Here is a 20,890-nt window from a genome sequence, read left to right as displayed (position 1 = left end):
ATCATAATTTCAGTATATATTAAGAATACATCACATTGTGCTACACTAAAAAAAGAAGAAACTAACCGGTTAGAGGAGCGATGATGATTGACGGCGAAGAAGGAGATCGTGACTGCAAAACATGAACAATACAAAAAAATCAACAAACGTATGCAAAATCAAGAGTACAGATGATGATGATGATCTACAGAAAGTAAAGTTACCTTTTATAGGGTTAGAGACACCGCCTTACAGATCAAAACAAAGCATTGAAGCCTACATAGTGGGAGAGTGTATCAATTGGAGTTAACACAAACCCATAACTCGGACCGTTCATTATATTAGGGAGAAGCAAAAACGTCAACTCGTCGCCGTTGACGCAGAAGAGAGACGATATTTTTTTCAATCAAACAAAATTAGGATTGGAGCGCAGAACAATCTAACTGGGTCAGATACACCTTCTACTTTCAAGCCCAACCACACATACGAACGAAACCCATGACGAAATAAGTTTAATGAAACGCTGCACTTTGCAAACAGGACACATGTCAACGTCAGGATCAACGAATTTGTGACCTGGAATCTGACGTGTCACCAGGAGAGAAACATCCTTTTTTATAGTAATAGATTTCTTCTCATTCTCTTTCCAGAAAACCACACTTTCAACAATAAATTGTCAGAATTTTCTTTCTCGTTAAATCGTGGCTCGGTCATATAAAGTAATGGTGGAGCAGGACAAAAAGACGACAAAGCTGGAGTTTAAACCAGATAAGACTATTTTGTCCAAGGCTCTTGAATCGGGAATGGACATATGCCGTACAACTGCAATCTAGGCATTTGTATGACGAAACTCGAAACCATAACTGTAGACCAGAGTGACAGAATGCTAGGGGAGGATGTGGTGGAGTGTGGCTACACACTTCTATGCCGTCTTATATAACTTCTGGGTCGCCCCAATAAAATGATCCCTGAAGACGAGCTCTTATCTCTCCAGTTCACCACATATCATGAGTGATCAAGATGAAAGATTAAACGGTCTCTTTTCTGCAGTATGATGTCATTCTTGATATGAATCTTACTTTGAATGTCATTTGAAATCTCAACGCTGTGGTATATAGTGGTAGGCTTTCAATCATATACTTCAGAACTTCAAATTTCTTCTTCAGGCTATTCTACATCTAAGTGAAATGCTTGGAGAATTCTTTCCAGAGAAGATTGCAGCTCGTCATCTGTGACATCTGTCTCTGAAAATCATTGAAACTCGGCTGAGTCATCTCAGTCAACTCGCCATGTTCGAAAGACGATCCATAACACGTTAATCAGACGGTTAAGATTTTACTGAAAAAATGAGTGATGAAGTGATTTTTGCATACGAAAATTTTAAAATGGCAAACATATAAGGAAGTTGAATGATGACGTGGATAAGTCAGAATTTTGACTCGTGCAACGATGATGTGATAATGACAGCCATCCAATGTTCGTATTTTAATGACGGTGGTTGTAGCAGTAGCGTCATCATCTCGTAATTGGTTGATAATATAATTCCGTATTATAAGAGGTTTGTGTGTGGTGAATTTAGGGATGGAAAATGGGTTTTCTCGTGCTTGTTTGACCTGTTTCTGTTTGACCCAACTCGCGGAAAAATCGATTTCGTACGGTTCTTTTGGTCGTGTCCGTGTGGCCTCGAAGAAAGCTGATTCATCCTCGCTTATTATACGAGTTTCAACGAAGAATATATAGTTTATAGTTTCAATTTATTCTATTTTTTAGGTCAAGAAAATTTTAGGTAACAATCACAACCAGTTTTATTTAAATTTATCTGAGCAATTTCTTTTTCCAATTTTTAGTATATATAATATTTATAAAAGTACATAGTTGTTATTTTTAAAAAAAAATTGATGTTATAGATAATGTAATTTGTATTTATATTTGACTGATATATAATTAATAAGTTATAGTTAATGCATTTTTTATTTATATGTAAATAAATACTATATGTATTTCAAAGGTTTGATGTTATATACAATATAAATAAGTTTTTCTATTTTTATATTTACTTTTATTAATATCATCAATTTATTTTAGTTTATTATGATTTGTTTAAATAAAATTAAAATATGAAATTAGATTATAGCTGATGAATATCTTTTAACTATTTAATAAATACACAATTGATTATATATTATACATATATTAAAATATTTTATAAATTACATAAATAAAAAACGAAATTAAAATATATTTGGATGAAAATATTTTTAATTTTTACTATTTACTGAAAATAGAATTGATGAGGTATAATACATATATTTAAAATATTGTAAAAGTTACATAAATTATTAGTTTAATAAATAAACAAAACATAAATTACATGACTATTAAACATAAACTGTAATCTATAAATTAAATTAGTAGGTAATAAGTTTAATTTCATATCAAAAATAATCAAATGTATATGGGAAAAAATCTATAAAATCAAAATATAAAAAGACAAATTTATTCTGACCTATTTTATTACACTCATTTTAGAGAAAGTGGTTTGAAAAGTAATACATGTATTAACTGAACTAGAAAAAAAGTGGTTTGGATTAGGTAGGTATTAACTGAACTTTTGACCAAAAAAAAGAATAGGTATTAACTGAACTTTGTAACGTAAATTTAAATATAATTTTGAATAGCTTTGTTTTTAGAAAATTATTAATTAGTTGGTAGGTAAATGTTGACCAAAACTTTAATTGATAAGAATAACAGTAATATATTGATGAGAATAAAACAAATAGTACTATTTAGTCAAAAAAAACAAATACTTAATGGAGCTTAGGTAAAGATTCAGATTAGGTAAAGATTCATTTTAACACGGAAACGATCCGTTTTACTTAATACGGTAACTAGCACAAATTATTGTTTAGATTCCTCTGTCAGATTCACTTATTGGAGCTTCAAACACATGTGTAGTTTTGAATAGCATTTGTTATGCTTAGCAAATTGTTAACTAGAAAGTTAGATGTAAGAAAATATTGTCAACAGACGTAAACCAGATAATAACACTAACTTATCTTGAAATAAATAAAACAAAAACAAATATTTGAAAATAGGGAGCCGTTTGTATAGTATAATAAGGAGTCATTCATTTCAACACGGAAGCGATTCAGTATACTATATACTTATAAATAAATAAGGTAATTAGCACAAATTATTGTATGTAAGTGTTAACCCTTTCTCTCACTCTCACTTATTGTGATGTGAGCCTATAAATTAAACGCTTCTTCGTCTTCCTTCTCTTATATCTAAAAGACTTATTAATAAGATATACAGAGAGAGCGATGGCGATTAACGGCGAAGATCGCATCTCCGGTGACCGCCCGATCATAATGATCAACAATGACGACGGAATAGACGCGCCTGGTCTCCGCTCTCTCGTTAGCGTCCTCGTCTCCACCAACCTCTACCAAGTCCGCGTCTGCGCTCCCGATTCGTAACGTTCTACTCTTTAATTTCTTTTTTGTAAAATTGGATAGCGATTTAGAGTAGACGCTTAGAGATTGTACATTAGGATTATGAATCGCCTTGCCTTTGTGGTTGTGATTTGTGAGTGTTTTGAACTTTGTTAATAGGGAGAAGTCTGCTGTAAGTCACAGTATCATATGGAGTAGGCCCCTCACTGCAAAACGAGTTGAGATTGAAGGAGCTGAGGCCTATGCCGTTTCTGGTTTGGTTTCTGTTTGCTTACATAGGTTTGAATGATTTTTGATTAATAGATTAAAATGTTTTATTTTTATGTACATGTGAAGGAACCCCTGCGGATTGCACTGGTTTGGGGATATCGGAAGCACTCTTCCCTTCTCTTCCTGACCTGGTAATCACCCATCATTCTACTCCAAATTATATTATTACAGTGATCCTGGTGAATGTTATAGTATGCAACGGAATGTGACCTCATTAATGTGTTAGTTAGTAGAGAAGCTTTGGTTTATGTTTGATAACAGCTACTCTGCTTTAATTATGTAGTCTTTCATTTTGTCTGTTTGTTTTGTCTTCATGCAGGTTCTTAGTGGTATAAACGTGGGTAGCAACTGTGGATATAACATGTATGTCTACATTTCCTTCTCTCTTTCCACCAACCGCTATTTTTTTTTCTGTTTTAAAATTGCTTTAAAGCTCCATAGAACTTGCAAGAAATTTGAAACTTTTGCAAGATGAGAACAATATTTGAGAACTGGCCACCAACCTTCTTTCTGTCGCCGGTCCAAAGTGTTATGCTTCTATGATCTCTGCCTGCGTTTTTTTAAATCAAATTAGCACTTACCTGACATGTTGATTCCATTGCAGCGTCTATTCTGGAACTGTTGCTGGTGCTCGTGAAGCCTTCATTTATGATGTCCCTTCTGCCTCCATTTCTTATGATTGGTACGTGTATAGTATCCTCGAGAAGCCAATATTTTTTTCTTTAAGCCTTCAACCTTTCAATTTATTCATCCTTAATGCTCTCTCTCTCTCTAGGAAGCGTGGAGACATCAATGCTAATGATTTTGTCCTCGCTGCGCAAGCTTGTTTGCCTATTATCAACGGCATGCTCACTGCCATCAAGAACAAAACTCACCCAACTAACTGCTTTCTGAATATCGATTTGCCTACTGATATTGCTAACCATAAGGTAAAGTCTCACGGCAGATTTTAACTTGACAGACATTCTTTTAGTCACTGTTCCTGAGTTTCTTATGAATTGATTCTTCTTTATCTAAATGAAGGGATACAAGCTAACTAGACAAGGAAAAAGCTTGGGTAGAATGGGATGGAGACAAGTGGAGGAGGAAGCACAAGGTGCAAAGATGTTGTCAACAATGTCAATGGAAACAGATTCAGGAGTGGTCTCAGACAACAACAACCACACATCTGCTCATCATTCAAAAGATGATAGCCGTTTGTTCAAGAGAGAGGTATCAATACCTATTCTACTCTTTACTTCCTATGGTGTACATAATAGAATTGAATCCCTTTGGTTATATATATTTTTTTGGATTGAATAGCTAAGGACAGTGGTGGTTGAAGAAGGCACTGATCTTCACTTCCTACGAGAAGGATATGTAAGCATCCTCATATAATATCTCTTGAACTCATCTCCACGCTGTTATTCAAAATTGATGGTAAAATGCTATTTTGAAACGCAGATTACAGTGACGCCGATAGGAGCTCTCTCTCAGGTTGATGTGGATTGCCAGAACTACTACAAAGAATGGCTTCCCAAGATTTCTTCATCCTTGTGATGCCACCAAATTAAAACAAAAAAAAAACTTCTAATAATTTAACTATTGTGGACCACAGTTTGTGGTAGACCTATTATCCATAAGTTATTTGTGTTGTGAGCAGCAAAATCTCGGGCAACAAGTTTTGTTGCAAGTCGATGACTGCCACACATGTTTCTGTTGCTTTTTGTTAATGGAACTCTTATGCAGTAGCTTCACCTGAACTTTGAACGAACGAGTCAACAATTACATTACATCATCCTGACCTGTTTACATTAACATCACACAGATAACTGCATCAGATGTTCTCAAACAAAAGTGAAGTCCGAAAAAGATGGATTGGATATCCGGTTCAACCGGTAAGCACCGTAATAACCATAATGGGCCTTTACAGCCCATTGGCCTTCATCGATGTCACTAGCGTTGGCGTGCGAAACTCTATTAACTTAACGTTTGCGTTTGCTTCCGAATCTCTTGATTCCATAACTGGATGGCTTCTACAACAAAAGTCCAGGTCTCTCATCTGGTCTATCTCAACCAAAGCCCACACGTCACGTTACCAAAAAATAAATAAAAACCATTCCTAGAAAACCTTTAAAAGTCGTTTAATTTTATTTTGTTTCCAAGCAAAATCTGTTTCTGCCCATCACGAATTCGACAGAACGCATGTTCCAATCCAAAATCCTTAAAAAAACATCCGAATCTATGTTAAAAATCGCATCTTTATCCTGTTGAGATATAGTTAGTATCAGTAGTTGGTGGTGACGCATACACACAGTGATGGGATCCGCCGCTGTAGCGAGTTCTTCTTCTTCTTCTTCTGATGTTGCAATCTCAGGCAAGTTTCTCCTTTTTAAACCCCTTTGATCAATTGTTCTCGATGAAAAATTGGCTTTCCAGATCCGAATCACAGGCTTTTTTATTTGTGTTATTGGAATCAATAGTGGGGATTAATAATAATATAATCTGTATTAAAACTTTGTAGCTCTGCGTGAGAAGCATGAGAAGGAAGTAGAGAATCTAACACTCACCTCACAACCTTTCTATACATTAAAGTTATTCGTTGAGGCTACTTTTCTTTACATCAAGCGCTCTATATCATATCTACTCTCTCATGGAGGCTGGTTCTTGCTTGTAACCACTTTGTTGCTCGCATTTGGAGTTTTGCTTGCGACCGTTGATGGACCTCATGGAAAGGTAAAACACTCTTTATATTGGACTTCCTTCACTCGTAAAAGAAGGATTCCAAATCCAACACTTTTGTGTGTAATTGTTTTCTTACAGCATGTTGAAGAGCTATTAGAGTATGTTCGGTACAGCTTGTGGTGGATAGCACTTGGTGTTGCATCTTCTATTGGTCTTGGTTAGTCACACATAAAACTCTTTTTAGTGTTTTTTTTTTTTGCATTTAACATTTGTTGTTTTGTTCTATTCAGGATCTGGTCTACACACTTTTGTTCTCTATTTGGGTCCACACATTGCTTTGTTCACTCTAAAAGCAACTCAATGTGGGCGGGTCGATCTCAAATCTGCACCTTACGATACCATTCAGTTGAAACGGGTTCCCTCGTGGCTAGACAAATCTTGCTCAGAGTTTGGTCCTCCGTTAATGATCTCAGCTGCTGGATCTCGTGTTCCCCTTACAAGCATACTGCCGCAAGTCCAACTAGAGGCCATCTTATGGGGTATTGGGACGGCTCTTGGAGAGCTTCCTCCATATTTCATCTCAAGGGCAGGTTCGTTTTGTTGCTTCTATTTACTTGGCCAATGCGTGTGTGCATGGGTTCTGATGGTTTAGTATCAATCAGCTAGTATCTCTGGGGGCACGGTGGAAGAGTTAGATGCTTCACCATCTGAGGATAGTGGATTTATGGCTAAGTTCCTGAACCGGATTAAGCGTTGGCTGTTAACGCATTCGCAGCATTTGAATTTCTTCACCGTCTTTGTTCTTGCTTCGGTTAGTATATCTATGTCATGTCCTGATTGGGAACTACGTACAGTGATCTATACTTACACAGTGGTTCTGCAGGTCCCAAATCCTCTGTTTGACCTAGCTGGGATAATGTGTGGACAATTTGGAATACCGTTTTGGGAGTTTTTTCTGGCTACTTTGATCGGAAAAGCGATCATCAAAACTCACATACAGGTGTGGAACCTCATATTTTTGATATTTTTTTACCTCTCTGGACCTCTGTCCTAAATGGGTTTTAACTTTCTTTTGTTTGGTTTAAAGACGATATTTATCATCTGTGTCTGTAACAACCAACTGCTCGATTGGATGGAGAACGAGCTGATCTGGATACTTAGCCATGTCCCCGGTTTGGCTGCTGTGTTGCCTGGACTCACAGCCAAACTCCATGCCATGAAAGAAAAGTATATTGATGCACCACCTCCTGTTCCATCTCATATCAAGGTAAACAAACCGACAAACCAGCAAATTCATATCATTTGCATTGAATATGCTTTTCTGTTTTTTTTTTTTTTTGTTGGGTTTAGGTGAAAAGATGGGATTTTTCATTTGCATCAATCTGGAATGGGATAGTGTGGCTGATGCTTCTCAACTTCTTCGTCAAGATTGTGACAGCGACTGCACAGAGACACTTGAAGAAGAAGCAAGAGAAAGAAGTAGCTGCTTTGACTCATTTAGATTGATCTTTCTTCCTTATATGCTCTCCAACATCAAAACTGAAGAAGGACCAAAGCTAATCAAGAAAATGGCAGTTTCGCATCGTTGACACATTGTTCTGGTGGGATTTGTACTTTATAGAACATAAAATGGTTAGGAGGAATTGGGATTATGAGATTGCAGGAGGCTTATTTTGACCCTGTGATTCCATTGAGAATGATTTGTTTGAATAATTCAGAGAATGGAAGAAAAAAAAAAAGCTCTAGTTACTAATTTGCTACTCTACTTATTTAAATCGGAGCTATTATGCCCCAATCCATGACTACTTTCGTTTTTCTTTTGTTTTTAGGTCTTTTGCGTTCATCAACAACTTTTACTTTCACTGATCATGTTTATCTCACAAGGACATGAATATAATTGTGAGTATAAAGATGATGTTTCTATGATGTTCTATCAATCTTTCTAAAAAGATTAAAAAAGTTAAGGTGGTAAAGGCGAATGTTGATATTTGTTGCCATTATGATGAATTTTGGTATTGTTAAACCTCATTTTTCTCTGTTTGTTTGGGTAACAAGTTATATCCTTTCTAAGGGTTTAATTGATAAAAGAATTTAAGAAAAGTTTTAGAAAAAGCAAAAAAAATAAAAATAAAAGATTTACAAGCAGCGAGGATGATTTCTTTTCTGACTAATAATAGAGTTCCATTTAAAAAAAAATCAATTTATAGGATCGATATATATCAAAAATGAAAGCATACTTTTAGTAAATATATCTATTGCATAAACGTTCTAGATGCGATTCAGTTATTTTTTATGGACACTTTATAGTAGTAAGTAATATACCAAGTATTTATTAAAACTGATCATCTTCTTTTATTGGATCTTTTTTATTTAGTACAGTACGTAGTAAAAGCTCCTTATCTATGGAGCAAGTAGAAAGAGGAAACATGAAGATGATCTTGATGAGGTAAATAAAGTGGCTTGGATCTTTCATGCATCTGCCAACTTCTTCTTCTTCTTCTCAAAGGTGAGGCTGGAGAAGAGAAAATCTTGCTTCCCAGGGTTCTTGGTCGCAATGAACTTCTTATACCATTTGCCAGAATCTTTGAGGTTTCTATCAGTGACATTTTTCCAGTCAACATAACTGAGTCCGAATCTGACGGTAAATCCTTGGCAGAATTCATAATTATCCCCAAGAGACCACGCAAAGTATCCTTTCACGTTGACACCTGTTTCCCTTAAAAAGCAAGAACAATGAATCTTTAGAGGTCATACATTACATACATGCATATATATATATATATAAAGAACGACGGAACCAGAGTAGCATCAACTCACTTGATAACTTTACTGAGAAAACACAAATGACTACAGATGTAGTCAATCCGCGTGGAATCGGACATAGCCACCACAAGGGTTTCATCACCGGGGGTACTGATTCCTAATTAAACCGTCACAACATAAACGGTTCCGCGATACTTTTTGTAAGTTTCTTGAACCATTTTTTAAATTACGTTTATCATTTAAAGACTAGTTTAGAGATGGGCAGTAGAACTCACCATTTTCCGTGACATAGATTAAAGGGTTATAGTACTTGGTTTTGAAGTAGTCCATTACGTAATAAATGCCTTTTGGGTAGTAATAGCTGTTTTTGGTCTCGTCATGTTTGTCTACCGCGAACTGAGAAGGGGAAGCAAATTAATGTGAATCCGAAGAATGGACTTTATATTTGACAGATGAACAATATAATAAGAATGGATCATGCATATATACCAGTGGACCAATGACATGATTACTTGCATTTCGATCTATAAACACAAAATGAAATAACTGATGGTCACAAATTATTGTAATGAAAAAGGGCGATATGTAGATATATATACTATATATAAAGGTTGTAACTAGGAAATAGATAGCGTGGTACAAGTGAGCATTGCTCCTGCGTCCATCAGGGCAGTGTGATTATCCCAATCAACATGATTAGGACTTGGCTGGGCATACTGAGTGACGTAATAGTTGAGACCAAGAAAATCATATGAACCCTTTACGAGGTTGGATTCTTCTGGAGTGAACGATGGAAGCCGCTCACCCACAGTGTCTATCATACTTTGAGGGTATGTACCATTTGTTAGCGGCCCCATGTACCTGGTGTACATACATTTTTATTCATCAGTTTATATATATAACAGATGTTAATGCTAAGAATATAGTATAAACATATACCATCCCAAGAAGAATTCTTTCATCCTCTCGGTTGCAGCTATGCTGTCTGGATCAGTGTCATTGTATGGAAGAAACCATCTGGTTATCATTACAGGTCCAATCTTACCTCCTTGATGCTGTGATCACGCAGATATATATACACGATGAGGTGATTAAAATAAGAATCAGATATGTTAGATTACTTTTTGATAATTGATAAGTCAGATATGTTTAGATTACAAAAGTCGCAAATGGAGGACTCACTGAATAATTTTTCCTGTAAAGATCGACCACCGTGGCATGAGCGAGAAGCTGGTTATGTGCAACGATATAGGGTTCAGTTGAAGAATTACCGGCGTAACAGGTAGGATCAACCATTGGAGAACATCTACCGGGTGCATCTGTTCCCAATGCATAGCCTCTCGTAGGCACTGTGTAGAGCTGGTTGATCGTGATCCAGTTATTTACTTTATGACCAAATTCTTGGAAACATAGATCCGCATAATCTTTGAAATCGTCTCTGCCAATATTTTAGAATCATTTCATTAATACAAGAACAAAACTTTATATGTTATCATATTTCTTAATAAGCATCATGACATAAATATAACATACATGATCTGGGAGTCCAAGAAACCTTCATAATCATCTTGTAGTGCTTGAGGAAGGTCCCAGTGAAAGAGCGTAACGAAAGGTGTTATACCCTTGTCAACGAGGCCATTTATGAGTCCGTGGTAGTAGTTAATACCTTCTTGGTTTACTCCTCTACTCCTTTTTCCTCCTGCTCATATGTATTGTATATTTATTCTTACCAAACAATCACAATCAAATATTACGATATATATACATGGTTAATAACGTGTACATACCTGGAATGATTCTTGACCATGCAATGGAGAATCTGTAGCCAGTAGCTTTGAGTTCATTCATCACCTTTATATCATTCTGGTTTATATATATTGTCGCATGTCAATCAACACGTAGTTGATAGATAATTCAGCGAGTAATATTAGTTTGCACACATATATATTAATTATTCATATACGAGGAATTTAATTACCTTCCAGTACGAATATGAATCACAAGTTGTGTCTCCATTTCCGTGATCTGGTCCTCCTTTATCTGATGTTAAACAAATCATTACTGTTAGTGTACATACATACATATACCCGACGTTATATAAATATGTAACCATGCAAAGACAAACTTGGATATCGGTGAGTGAAGCCATCCCAAACGTTAAGTCCACGACCTGTGCTACCTTCGATCTGAAATGAAGAGAAACAACCATGCAACGTTAGAATTTAGTGTTGTGAATGATTTTCTTTATACGTCAAATGTGACGTATGGCAACACAATGCTTTATTTGTTACATGCCTGGTAAGCAGAAGATGCAACACCAAAGATGAAGTCTTTCTCGAAGTTGCTACTGTTGAGACGATCAGTGTGACCACATGTGAATGGCAGGTTCTCTTCGCAAGAAATTTCTTCATCAGCTTTGCAAGTCGCCACAGCTAATAGAAAAGCTAATATTAGCCCAACATGCTTCATGGTTAATTCGTAGATGTTTGTGTTGTGTTGTATGTAACCTTGTGCCAGTCTAGGGTTTATATAGCCTTTGCAAAGAAGTGTGACGTATGCATTTTATTATCTAATTAGTGTATTGATTAACATTTTGGGAGAGGTTTAGGTGACATGAAACCCGTGGCTTTTTACAGTGCCTTGCTCTTCAATTGAAATCTCATTGAGAAAAAACGTTGTATTCTTTATCTCAATTGTGATTGGTTGATTACAATCATTTTAAAAGTTAATCTGGTAATAAACATGGCGAGAGATTTTATATAATACAATGACAAGTTCCTATCTAGCTCTTAGCTAATTAGAGAAACTGTCGACAAAAAGATGGAATGAAATTTATCATGTTATTTGATTGTACTTTAAAAATTCATTTGGTTTATCATAAACAATTACACCCTAAATATTATTTAGTATAGAACTCCAAGATAATATATATAGACCACATGCTTCTAGTATTTTTATATGATGATAATAAATGAAATAACAGTTTAGTAAAAATGTTCACACGGAAATAAAAAATTACTAATCTCGAAATTGTTATTAATATTAATTGTACTTTAACTAATTACTCTGCTATTAAGAGAGTCTCAAATGAGATGTAGACGATTATTTTTTCTTAACAATAAAGGTAATGGTTAAATATTTTGATCACATATTTTTTTTATCATTAGTGAAAGAAAGATGTGTGTCACCACCGTTTTTCAATGGGTTTCATAGTGTCTTCTTTGAAAATTTCAATTGTAACTTTCCCTTTTTCTATTAAGATATCCATCTAGAAACTACATATGAAAAACCTCTACTGTACTATTCTTTTGGCTACATGGTATCTCATATAAAATGAAAGTCTAGGTTTTACAAAGAGTAGATATAGTCTACATATATTTGATACCTTGGCAAAAAAATAAAGAAAAAAAATGTATCAAAATATTTGACTAAGATTTCATTGGCTTCTAAAATACCTTTTTTCCTTTTCAAAGAGTGTTTTTAAGTCCTAGTCTTAACTTCAAAATTCATGGCATGAAAATCGAATCCACCGGGAGATGATAGGCATAGAACACACTAATTGAACAAGGAGTTTACCAGTCAGCGATTTGCGCAAATGTAGAACGACATGCATCAAGATTCCACAAAGAAAGAAAAACTATTCCTTGTACGTACAAGATGAAGTTCAGTGCCCTCTTACGTTTGACTTGGAGTTAGAATCGAAGCCAAAAAAGCTAATGAAAAAGTCTATAGTAATAGTATAACAGTGACTTGGTTAAGGAAAAAAAAATGGTTGCTAGTTACATAAAGTACTGATCAGGATATCTATGGAAAATAAACTAATGTATACTATACAAAGTTTATGTTATGCATGGCAATATCTCTCAACTCAATGATGTTATCACAAACTTAATTTTATTAATCCATAAAGTAGCATATGAACGTTGAAAACATTAACACCTTTTAACTCTCATGTTTGATCAATTTAAATCCAATCTACCCGACTATAATCAGTAATTAGAAAAATCAGAAACTAATGTTTCGATTCAAATCAGTAGTTAGCTAGACGGTTGTAGTTCACAGGGATATTGCTATGCGTAACATATACATGTAGTTAGATAGACACAATAGCAGAGGTAGAAACAAAATTCCGTGGAGTCAAATCATATGTATAAAATCATTAGAGATTTCACAAAAACAAAGAGGTCAAACCCTTGAAAATGTACAACTATTCAATATATACTAAAAGTTATAGGCTTATATGAACCAAAATTTTAAAATTGATAAGGGTCAACTGACTCTCTTACCCTTTCATTGCTTCCATTACTGGTTATGCTTGTTTAATTTGGATGGTTAGTAATGTATTCAGTGGCAGATCTAGGATGAATTTTTACTCGGGGCAAAACGACATAACATTAGTAATATATTTATAAATTCAAATTTTCATTCAGAGCATTATAAAAATTCTAAGCAAAATTACACAAAAGAAAAAAATCTTTGGGGGTAGCTGCCCCATCCACTCCCCACCTAGTTACGCCATTGAATGTATTGATCGATGAGTAACATAGATAGCAAAAAAAAAAAAATCATGTGATCCAGAAGGCTACTCTCATCACGAGCCTCACCGCTCACAATCACCGCATATCCTTTTGATTTGCGCTGCTCTATGCTTTATCACATGAAACCAGAGACACCTCTCACCAACCGATAAAAGAAAACAAAGACCAACGCATGCATATATATTATTAAAATCTTATTGAACAGTGGAGGTTATTGCATCTGCAAAGCAGTATTCTTTGTATCTGTTATTTTTCTGGTGCTTTTCATACGTATAAACACTGTTTCTTTCATTAACCAATAGTTTTTTTTTTCTGATAAGCTAACAGAACAGTTCTTAGGCCTATGTTGGAAATCTTCTTGACTGGAGAACCGTCGAGGTTTAGGTTAGATTCTTCCTGTCTGTGTTAAAAATCGAGACTTTATATATTCTACCTCTTTGTACAGCCAAGTAATATGCCGGTTGCTACGCACGTCTGGTTCGAACAAAAGTTTTTTTTTCTCAACAAAACTACTAACATTAGACATACCTCGTTTTTAAACCACACATTACACTGAGTTGTTGATGTGTCCCATTTTTCCATCTGTAGTAATTTAAGCCTAGTATTCAATTATTAGTTCATCCTTTAGCTCGTATTCATTTGCTCTGTTTGTGTTTGTGTGCTATGCAGAAAAGTGTGGCTAATGCACCTCAACTTCTTCAAGATTGTGACAGCCACTGCACAGAGACACTCGAAGAAGAAGCAAGAGAAAGAAGTAGCTGCTTTTACTCATTCAGATTGATTTTTCTTTCTAATGCTCCAACATCAGAAGGACCAAAGCAAAACAAGAAAAATGCAGCTTCTCTTCTCATTTTCGCCTCGTTGACGCATTGTTTTGGTGGGATTTGTACGTTATAGAACAAAAAAAGGTTAGAGCATCATTATTGGAGGGCACTATACAAAAGCCCTTAGCTTTAATTTTTTTTTTTTTTTTTTTTTTGTCATGAAAACTTAAAGGCAGCCTTAAGGGCAGCCCTTATTTAAGGGTTTTTCCCTACTTTTTCTTCTCAGTCCTCTCCCCTTCACCTTTAAAGACTGCCTTAAGGACTTCCCAATAATGATGGTCTTAGGAGGAATTGGGATTATGCCTTTATGAGATTGCTGGAGGCTTATTGGGTCATAAATTATGACCCTGTGATATTCCATAGAGAATGTTTTGTTGGAAAGATTCAAGAAAAAACAAATCTTCAATTGCTAATTTGCTACTCTGCTTAAATTGCACTTATCTTATTATATAAAAATTGGTTATTCAAAATTACTAGTTAACATAATAACGACACATTGTATATAAAGTAATTAGAAAGTAATTATACAATTAAGATTGTGACTGTTAATATATCTCATAACTAAAAATATATATAATAAAATAATAACAAAAATAGAATTTTGTTAGAAAGTAATTATTAATATTATTAATAGTATTTTTCAATTTTAAAATTCTAGATAAAATATCATTGCTAAATATTATTTTATAGTAATTTTTCTAGTATTTTTACATTTGTTTAAATAGATATAATGTTTAAAAATATATATAATTAGATGATAAAAATAAATTTTAGAAATTATTTACTAATAAAATTTATTCAATGGTAATTTTGCTTAGAAATTTTCCTTTTCCAAAATCCAAAAAAAAAAAATATTTGAAAAATAATTTATTTAATACTGATTTTCTTTTTCGATCAAAAATCTGAATGAAAAATAATTATAAAAGATTATATTACGCTTGGTATTCAAAATTGATAATTAATATGATTGTGACACATGACAGTTATAACAAATGATTTTGGTTAAAAATTAATTATAAATATTATTTAATAGTTATTTTCCATTTTTAAAATCTTAAACAAAATATAATTCCAAAATATTATTTGATAGTAATTATCCTTTTAATATTTTGATATGCGTTAGAATATCTCATGATTAAAAACATATATACTAAGAAAATAAGAGAAAAAAATTAAAAAAACAAATACCAATATTTTTTAACAAAAAAACTAAAATTTAAATGATTTAATAGTAATTTTACTAGAAAACTCCTTTTTTAAAAAAAGATATCCTAAAGAAAAAATATTTGTAAAATAATTTATTTAATATAAAGTTTTCTTTTCTAAAATCCTAAAGAAAAGATATTGTAAAAGATAATTTGATATTAATGTTCCTCTTAAAATTTTGACACAAGTTAAAATAACTCATGATTAATAAAATATATAATAAGATAATATTAAAAAAAATCAAAAAAATATTAAAATTATTTAATATTATTTTTATCTACTTTTTATTTTTAAAATTTTAAACAAAAAAGATTTATCAAACATTTTATTTAATACTAATTTTCCTTTTCTAAAATTCAAAAGAAATTATTTGATAGTAATTGTCCTTTTTATAATTTTAAACATAAGAAAACTATAAAAGACTGTTTAATAATAGTTTCCCTTTCTTCAAATGCAAATCAAAAAAAGAAATTTGTAGAACAATTATTTCAAAATATTTTTTTATAATTAATTAACTTTCCTATTTAAATAGTTAATTTTCTTTTTATATCATAAACTTCAAAGCTACTAACTTGTAAAAATATATATACAGAATATTTTTGAAAACTTCTTACAAAGATAAAAACACATTAGAATATAATATCAAAATTTAATGAAACATTGCTTGACATACCATAAGTTAAATTCAAACAAAAATTTATAACATTTGAGTTTATAAACTCTTATAAATTATTCTTAAACCATTATAAATAATTTAATAGATATACTTATTTTAAAAAAAGTAAATTCAGAAAATTATATCAAATTTATAGTAGAATTAGAATTCCTGTAAATTTAATAACATTAAAATATGTGTTTTGTGCATTTGTATATAAACAATTTAGTATCTTACAATCATTTGTATTACTTTTATAAAAAAATTCATAAATAATGAAAAATGACAACCCAACTCTTAATTATTATTTTTAGAAAATATTATTTAATTTATATTTAATAATCTATTTTGATTATACCATACAAAAAAAGATTATACCATACAAGATGTTGATTAACATGTATTTTTCTTTCTCTTAATGGAGGTCAATAGGTGAATTCACGTATCAACAGTACACAGTATATAACCAATGCTTAGAGCATCATCAACGGCAAACGATTATGGGGGTGTTGCTTAAAAAATAATTAAATAAATGAATGGGTCCCAGTAAAATCTAAGCAACAGATATGTTGCTTCTTTAAGCGTCGGATTTTGTTTAATTTGCGGGCCCCACTGACACATGGCGGCCAGTAATTGGTTATTTTTATTTTATTTTTTATTTTTTTAAATCAGAAAAGAAAAATTAAAAAAAGAAAAAAATTTAAGCACCCTTTAAAGGTTGTTAGCGTTAATGATGCTCTTAAACAAATCCAAATATCTTCTATCTGCATTCTTAAAACATAGACGATGAAAAATAAGAATCTCATGAAAATTAATAATATTTAAAATAACATATACGCGTAAAAAAGTTTGAAATAGTGGGTCTTACTAAGCCTAGTTAATTATTGTTTTAGTGATCTTGGAAATCGCTTGAATCGGAATGGAATCATCTTTGAGGTACGTCTTGTCTCTGTCTACGCAAATTGTGTTTTTTTTTGTTTGGACGACAGTTTTCTTTGAGATGAATGTTTGTGTTTTAGTAGTTGCCATGATATTTTGATTTACAGTATTATAACTTAGAACTTGATCGTGCTTTAGATTTGGGCTACTTGATTTTCTGTTATGGATACTATCTATCTATCTATATTGACTTCAAATTGATTATATACACACATTTCTGAGTTCAAAGATTGTTTCTTTTAGTTGTTTTCACTGTGTAAGTGATAATCTCTCTCTCTCTCTCTCTCTCTCTCTCTCTCTCTCTCTCTCTCTCTCTCTCTCTCTCTCTCTCTCTCTCTCTCTCTCTCTCTCTCTCTCTCTCTCTCTCTCTCTCTCTCTCTCTCTATGTTTACAGTACGTGGGGGTGTGGAGAAACCATCATTGACAGATTGAAGATAAAAGTGTTAATCTTTGACTTGAACGGCTAAAGAAGTAGCGACATAAAACAGATAAGTTCTTCTACCGCTGATTCTTACTTACTTTTAGTTTTAAGTTTTATCAAACTCCAAAAAGATCATGGGCAGACACTAATCTAATAGTGTTCTGCCAGATTCTTATTTGGGGACATTGTCCCGAGTCCATGTTGCGTGAAGCTTTGTCCCAGAGGTAGATGTTTGGTTGATGATGGAAACTAAAACATACTTTAGTACCCACGGCTTTACAAAAATAACCATCGTCTTAAGAAAAAAAAAGAGTCTTTTAGACAGAAAATGACTTTGTCTAAGGCTATGAAATTGATGAATGGATGGATGGATAAAGGACCAAAAGGCTTACATTTAGACAGAAGCCATGAGATTGTTGGAAGGATTCATTGTCCCGAGTCCTTGTTGCGTGAAGGTTAGACCCAGAGGAAACTGTTGGTTGGTAGTGCATTTATAAGATACGTTTGGGATGTAAAGTAAAACATACTTTAGTACCCACGGCTTTACTAAAACAACCATCGGCTTAAAAAAAAAAGAGTCTTTTAGACAGAAAATAGCTATGTCTAGCTATGAAATTGAAGGGTGGATAAAGGACCATCTGCTTACAAAATGTCTTTAGACAAAGGCTATGAATTGCTTTTGAACTTGTTGGATGGAAATAACGATCACAAGTCATGGAAAGTAATTGGAAAATCTTGCTACCCACGGTTTTGTTAAAGGGTTTTAGACAGTATTGGTATGTACGGTTTGACAGAGAAGTCTTTAGACAAAGACTCTAGATCTAAACCACATCCATTGCTTACCCACAGCTCTATGAATAGAGGGTGTTTGAGGATGCAAAGTGTGATAAAGTTTAGTACCCACGGCTTGCAAGAAAGTTTTGAGACAAAGACTGTGAATCATCAATTTAGTACCCACGGCTTGAAGAAAGGTACTGAATAATTTTTCATCACATCTGTACCCACGGCTTATGAAAAAGTATCAAGACAAACGCTGGTAATTGAAAAAGGATGCATTAAGACAAAGGCATGCCAAAAAAGGTCTTTAGACAGACTGTGAATACGTTTTATCACATTTTGGTACCCACGGCTTTGCAAGAACACGTCTTCATCACATTTTAGTACCCACGGCTAGCAAGAAAGTCTTGTGACAAAGACTGCAAATCTCAAGTTTTCAAAGTGCATCTCAAAATCTAGTAATTTAGTTATGCAGCAATGTGGTGTTTTGAGTTGGAGAGCTATTTTGAACATTAAACACATAAAAAACAGAAAGTATATTAGAAAGTGTCTAATGATGTAGAGTAAGTTTAGAAAAGTGTCTTATCCTATAGTTTCTCATTTTATTTTTAGATAAAGGGCATTGTATTTATCAGAATGACACATTCCTAGATTCAAAGACCAGAAGCCCTAATTTCCGCTTCCTAAATTTCTCACCGATCTACAATCACAGTCTTCAACCCAAATTGTTTCATGGGAGAGCGAGTAGAATTGTGCCCTCCAAATGAGACTGACACTCGTCTTCTTCCTTTTCTCTCAATATTTTTGTTAACCTAAATTGACTCATAAACTTAACTTTGTATTTATAGATTACGACGTCAAACTTCGAACATTCATCCTAAATGAAAATAAAGAAAGATCTGCCATATAGTTTTTTTCCTTCTCAAATATTTGAATATTCTCAATGAGTCTCTAATAGAGGTGTCAAAATGAGTTATAACTCATGAGTTCGCTCAATTCAACTCGATTTTTCATGAGTATGATCTTTATTTTTTAAGCTCATTTAATAAATGAGTTAAATAATCGAGATTAAATTAGATCACGAATTATATAAACGATTTTTAATGAACATGATCTGATTCATGAGTTTGGTTGTTTTTATATTATATATATAGATGATTTCTATTTTTATTATTTAAGAAAAAGTATTTTTTTATATTAGTCATATTTATCTTCTAAAATTAAAATGTAAAACAAAAAAATAATAAATATATATAAAATGTACAAGAATATTGATATCAATCCTCACATCATATATCTTTAGAATTAAAAATATGTTCCTACGATTCTCATGCAGAATATATATATTTACGATTTGAATAGATGAAGAGTTTGAAGATAAATCATCACAAGACTCTTATGTGAAATTATTTTTAGATCACTGATTTTTAGCTTTTATTTAATATATTATTAGGCCTTGTTTTATTTAGTATTTAATATTAATGCTTCGAAATTTTAAATTTTAATTATATTATAAAAAAAAATATTCTATATTTTATGTTTAATTAAATTTAAATTTTTTATTTTTTATATTTGATCGCGAGTTAACTCATTTATCTCATGATCTAGATGATCTGAGTTCGAATTTGCATATTAAAACTCGTATAATAAATAAAATGAGCTGAACTAACTTATAAAAGATCCGAGATGAGCGAGATTTCTCATTTTGACACCCCAATACCATATCAACGTTTCATAAATTCTATATTCCACATTCCTCTTTATTCCCACGTCTATAGATGTCAATTGGGCGGGCCGGGCGGATTTGGGCGTGTCCGAACGGGCTTTATTTTTTTGCTGGACATATTTGGTCGAAACCCAAATAGAACCATGTCCAAATGAGACCAAAACCAAATAAGATCATGATTTATTACATTTGTTGGGCAGTCCATGGGCCTATACGACCACTTAATGTAAACAATACAATTTTTCAGTTTTAAAAAGTAAAATTCATACAAGTTCTAAATTTCATGTTCTAGACTTTATAAAAACACACAAGTTCACAAAAGATAAATTGCGTTTTCTATTTTGGCAAGAAATTGTGTTTTTCCGGTTTTTGCGAGAAATTATGTTTCGGTTTTACGGAAAATAGTGTTTTCTGGTTTTTGCGGAAAATTGTGTTTCCAGTTTTAGCGAAAAATTACGTTTTTTTTTTCTGGTTTTGGCAGGAAATTGCGTTTTCCGGTTTTGGCGGGAAATTGAATTATTCAGTTTTGGTGGGAAATTGGGTTTTTCAGTTTTGGTAGAAATTGATTTTTCCGGTTTTGGCGGGAAATTGTATTTTTCGGTTATGGCGGAAAATTTAATTTTTCGGTTTTGGCGGGAATTTTGATTTTTCGATTTTAGCGGAAATTTGTATT

At 33.0% G+C, this 20,890-nt stretch overlaps 3 protein-coding genes and 1 long non-coding RNA gene across 5 annotated transcripts; 3 read left to right on the top strand and 1 right to left on the bottom strand.

The window, feature by feature from the left end:
- Positions 1 to 3,248: 3,248 nt before the first annotated feature.
- LOC108822888 (uncharacterized) lies at positions 3,249 to 5,434 on the top strand. Its single transcript, XM_018596084.2, has 9 exons — positions 3,249 to 3,454; positions 3,594 to 3,688; positions 3,771 to 3,835; positions 4,024 to 4,067; positions 4,309 to 4,386; positions 4,480 to 4,633; positions 4,728 to 4,916; positions 5,007 to 5,063; positions 5,148 to 5,434. The coding sequence occupies exons 1-9, from the start codon at positions 3,303 to 3,305 to the stop codon at positions 5,241 to 5,243; spliced, it is 930 nt and encodes a 309-aa protein (XP_018451586.1). The 5' UTR covers positions 3,249 to 3,302; the 3' UTR covers positions 5,244 to 5,434.
- A 353-nt stretch (positions 5,435 to 5,787) lies between these two features.
- On the top strand, positions 5,788 to 8,179 carry LOC130501394 (vacuole membrane protein KMS1-like). The gene is made up of 8 exons (XM_056996299.1): positions 5,788 to 6,060; positions 6,208 to 6,419; positions 6,507 to 6,585; positions 6,659 to 6,958; positions 7,031 to 7,179; positions 7,252 to 7,368; positions 7,456 to 7,635; positions 7,719 to 8,179. The coding sequence occupies exons 1-8, from the start codon at positions 6,003 to 6,005 to the stop codon at positions 7,872 to 7,874; spliced, it is 1,251 nt and encodes a 416-aa protein (XP_056852279.1). The 5' UTR covers positions 5,788 to 6,002; the 3' UTR covers positions 7,875 to 8,179.
- Positions 8,180 to 8,696: 517 nt separating this feature from the next.
- Positions 8,697 to 11,643, bottom strand: LOC130501393 (myrosinase MA1-like). Of its 2 annotated transcripts, none has more exons than XM_056996297.1 (12): positions 11,427 to 11,643; positions 11,257 to 11,317; positions 11,110 to 11,171; positions 10,919 to 10,994; positions 10,665 to 10,830; positions 10,314 to 10,569; positions 10,071 to 10,186; positions 9,772 to 9,992; positions 9,621 to 9,655; positions 9,407 to 9,527; positions 9,186 to 9,288; positions 8,697 to 9,084 (listed from the first exon to the last, which is right to left on the bottom strand). In XM_056996297.1, exons 1-12 carry the CDS (start codon positions 11,598 to 11,600, stop codon positions 8,838 to 8,840), a joined length of 1,638 nt encoding a protein of 545 aa, XP_056852277.1. In that variant the 5' UTR covers positions 11,601 to 11,643; the 3' UTR covers positions 8,697 to 8,837. The 2 variants fall into 2 exon arrangements, with proteins under 2 accessions (XP_056852277.1, XP_056852278.1); XM_056996298.1 differs by having other exon boundaries at positions 10,919 to 10,996; positions 11,136 to 11,171.
- Positions 11,644 to 13,813: 2,170 nt separating this feature from the next.
- LOC130501392 (uncharacterized) lies at positions 13,814 to 19,616 on the top strand. The gene is made up of 4 exons (XR_008939645.1): positions 13,814 to 14,053; positions 14,339 to 14,577; positions 17,248 to 17,290; positions 17,688 to 19,616. It is a non-coding gene; the product is annotated as an uncharacterized LOC130501392 (long non-coding RNA).
- Positions 19,617 to 20,890: the final 1,274 nt, after the last annotated feature.

This window comes from Raphanus sativus, unplaced genomic scaffold (assembly GCF_000801105.2).
Source record: "Raphanus sativus cultivar WK10039 unplaced genomic scaffold, ASM80110v3 Scaffold0183, whole genome shotgun sequence".
In the NCBI taxonomy this organism is placed as follows: domain Eukaryota; kingdom Viridiplantae; phylum Streptophyta; class Magnoliopsida; order Brassicales; family Brassicaceae; genus Raphanus; species Raphanus sativus.
The sequence above is the reverse complement of the archived record's forward strand: the minus strand, read 5'-3'. Positions and strand labels throughout refer to the sequence as shown.

Excerpts from the sequence above, each read along its gene's own strand:
- LOC108822888 (XM_018596084.2), top strand. The coding sequence starts at position 3,303 with ATGGCGATTAACGGCGAAGATCGCATCTCCGGTGACCGCCCGATCATA. Across the intron at positions 4,387-4,479 it reads GCCTCCATTTCTTATGATTG|GAAGCGTGGAGACATCAATG; the intron begins GTACGTGTATAG and ends CTCTCTCTCTAG. Across the intron at positions 4,917-5,006 it reads GCCGTTTGTTCAAGAGAGAG|CTAAGGACAGTGGTGGTTGA; the intron begins GTATCAATACCT and ends TGGATTGAATAG.
- LOC130501394 (XM_056996299.1), top strand. The coding sequence starts at position 6,003 with ATGGGATCCGCCGCTGTAGCGAGTTCTTCTTCTTCTTCTTCTGATGTT. Across the intron at positions 6,586-6,658 it reads TGCATCTTCTATTGGTCTTG|GATCTGGTCTACACACTTTT; the intron begins GTTAGTCACACA and ends TGTTCTATTCAG. Across the intron at positions 7,636-7,718 it reads CTGTTCCATCTCATATCAAG|GTGAAAAGATGGGATTTTTC; the intron begins GTAAACAAACCG and ends TGTTGGGTTTAG.
- LOC130501393 (XM_056996297.1), bottom strand. The coding sequence starts at position 11,600 with ATGAAGCATGTTGGGCTAATATTAGCTTTTCTATTAGCTGTGGCGACT. Across the intron at positions 11,318-11,426 it reads TTGCATCTTCTGCTTACCAG|ATCGAAGGTAGCACAGGTCG; the intron begins GCATGTAACAAA and ends TCTTCATTTCAG. Across the intron at positions 10,831-10,918 it reads ATGGTCAAGAATCATTCCAG|GAGGAAAAAGGAGTAGAGGA; the intron begins GTATGTACACGT and ends ACATATGAGCAG.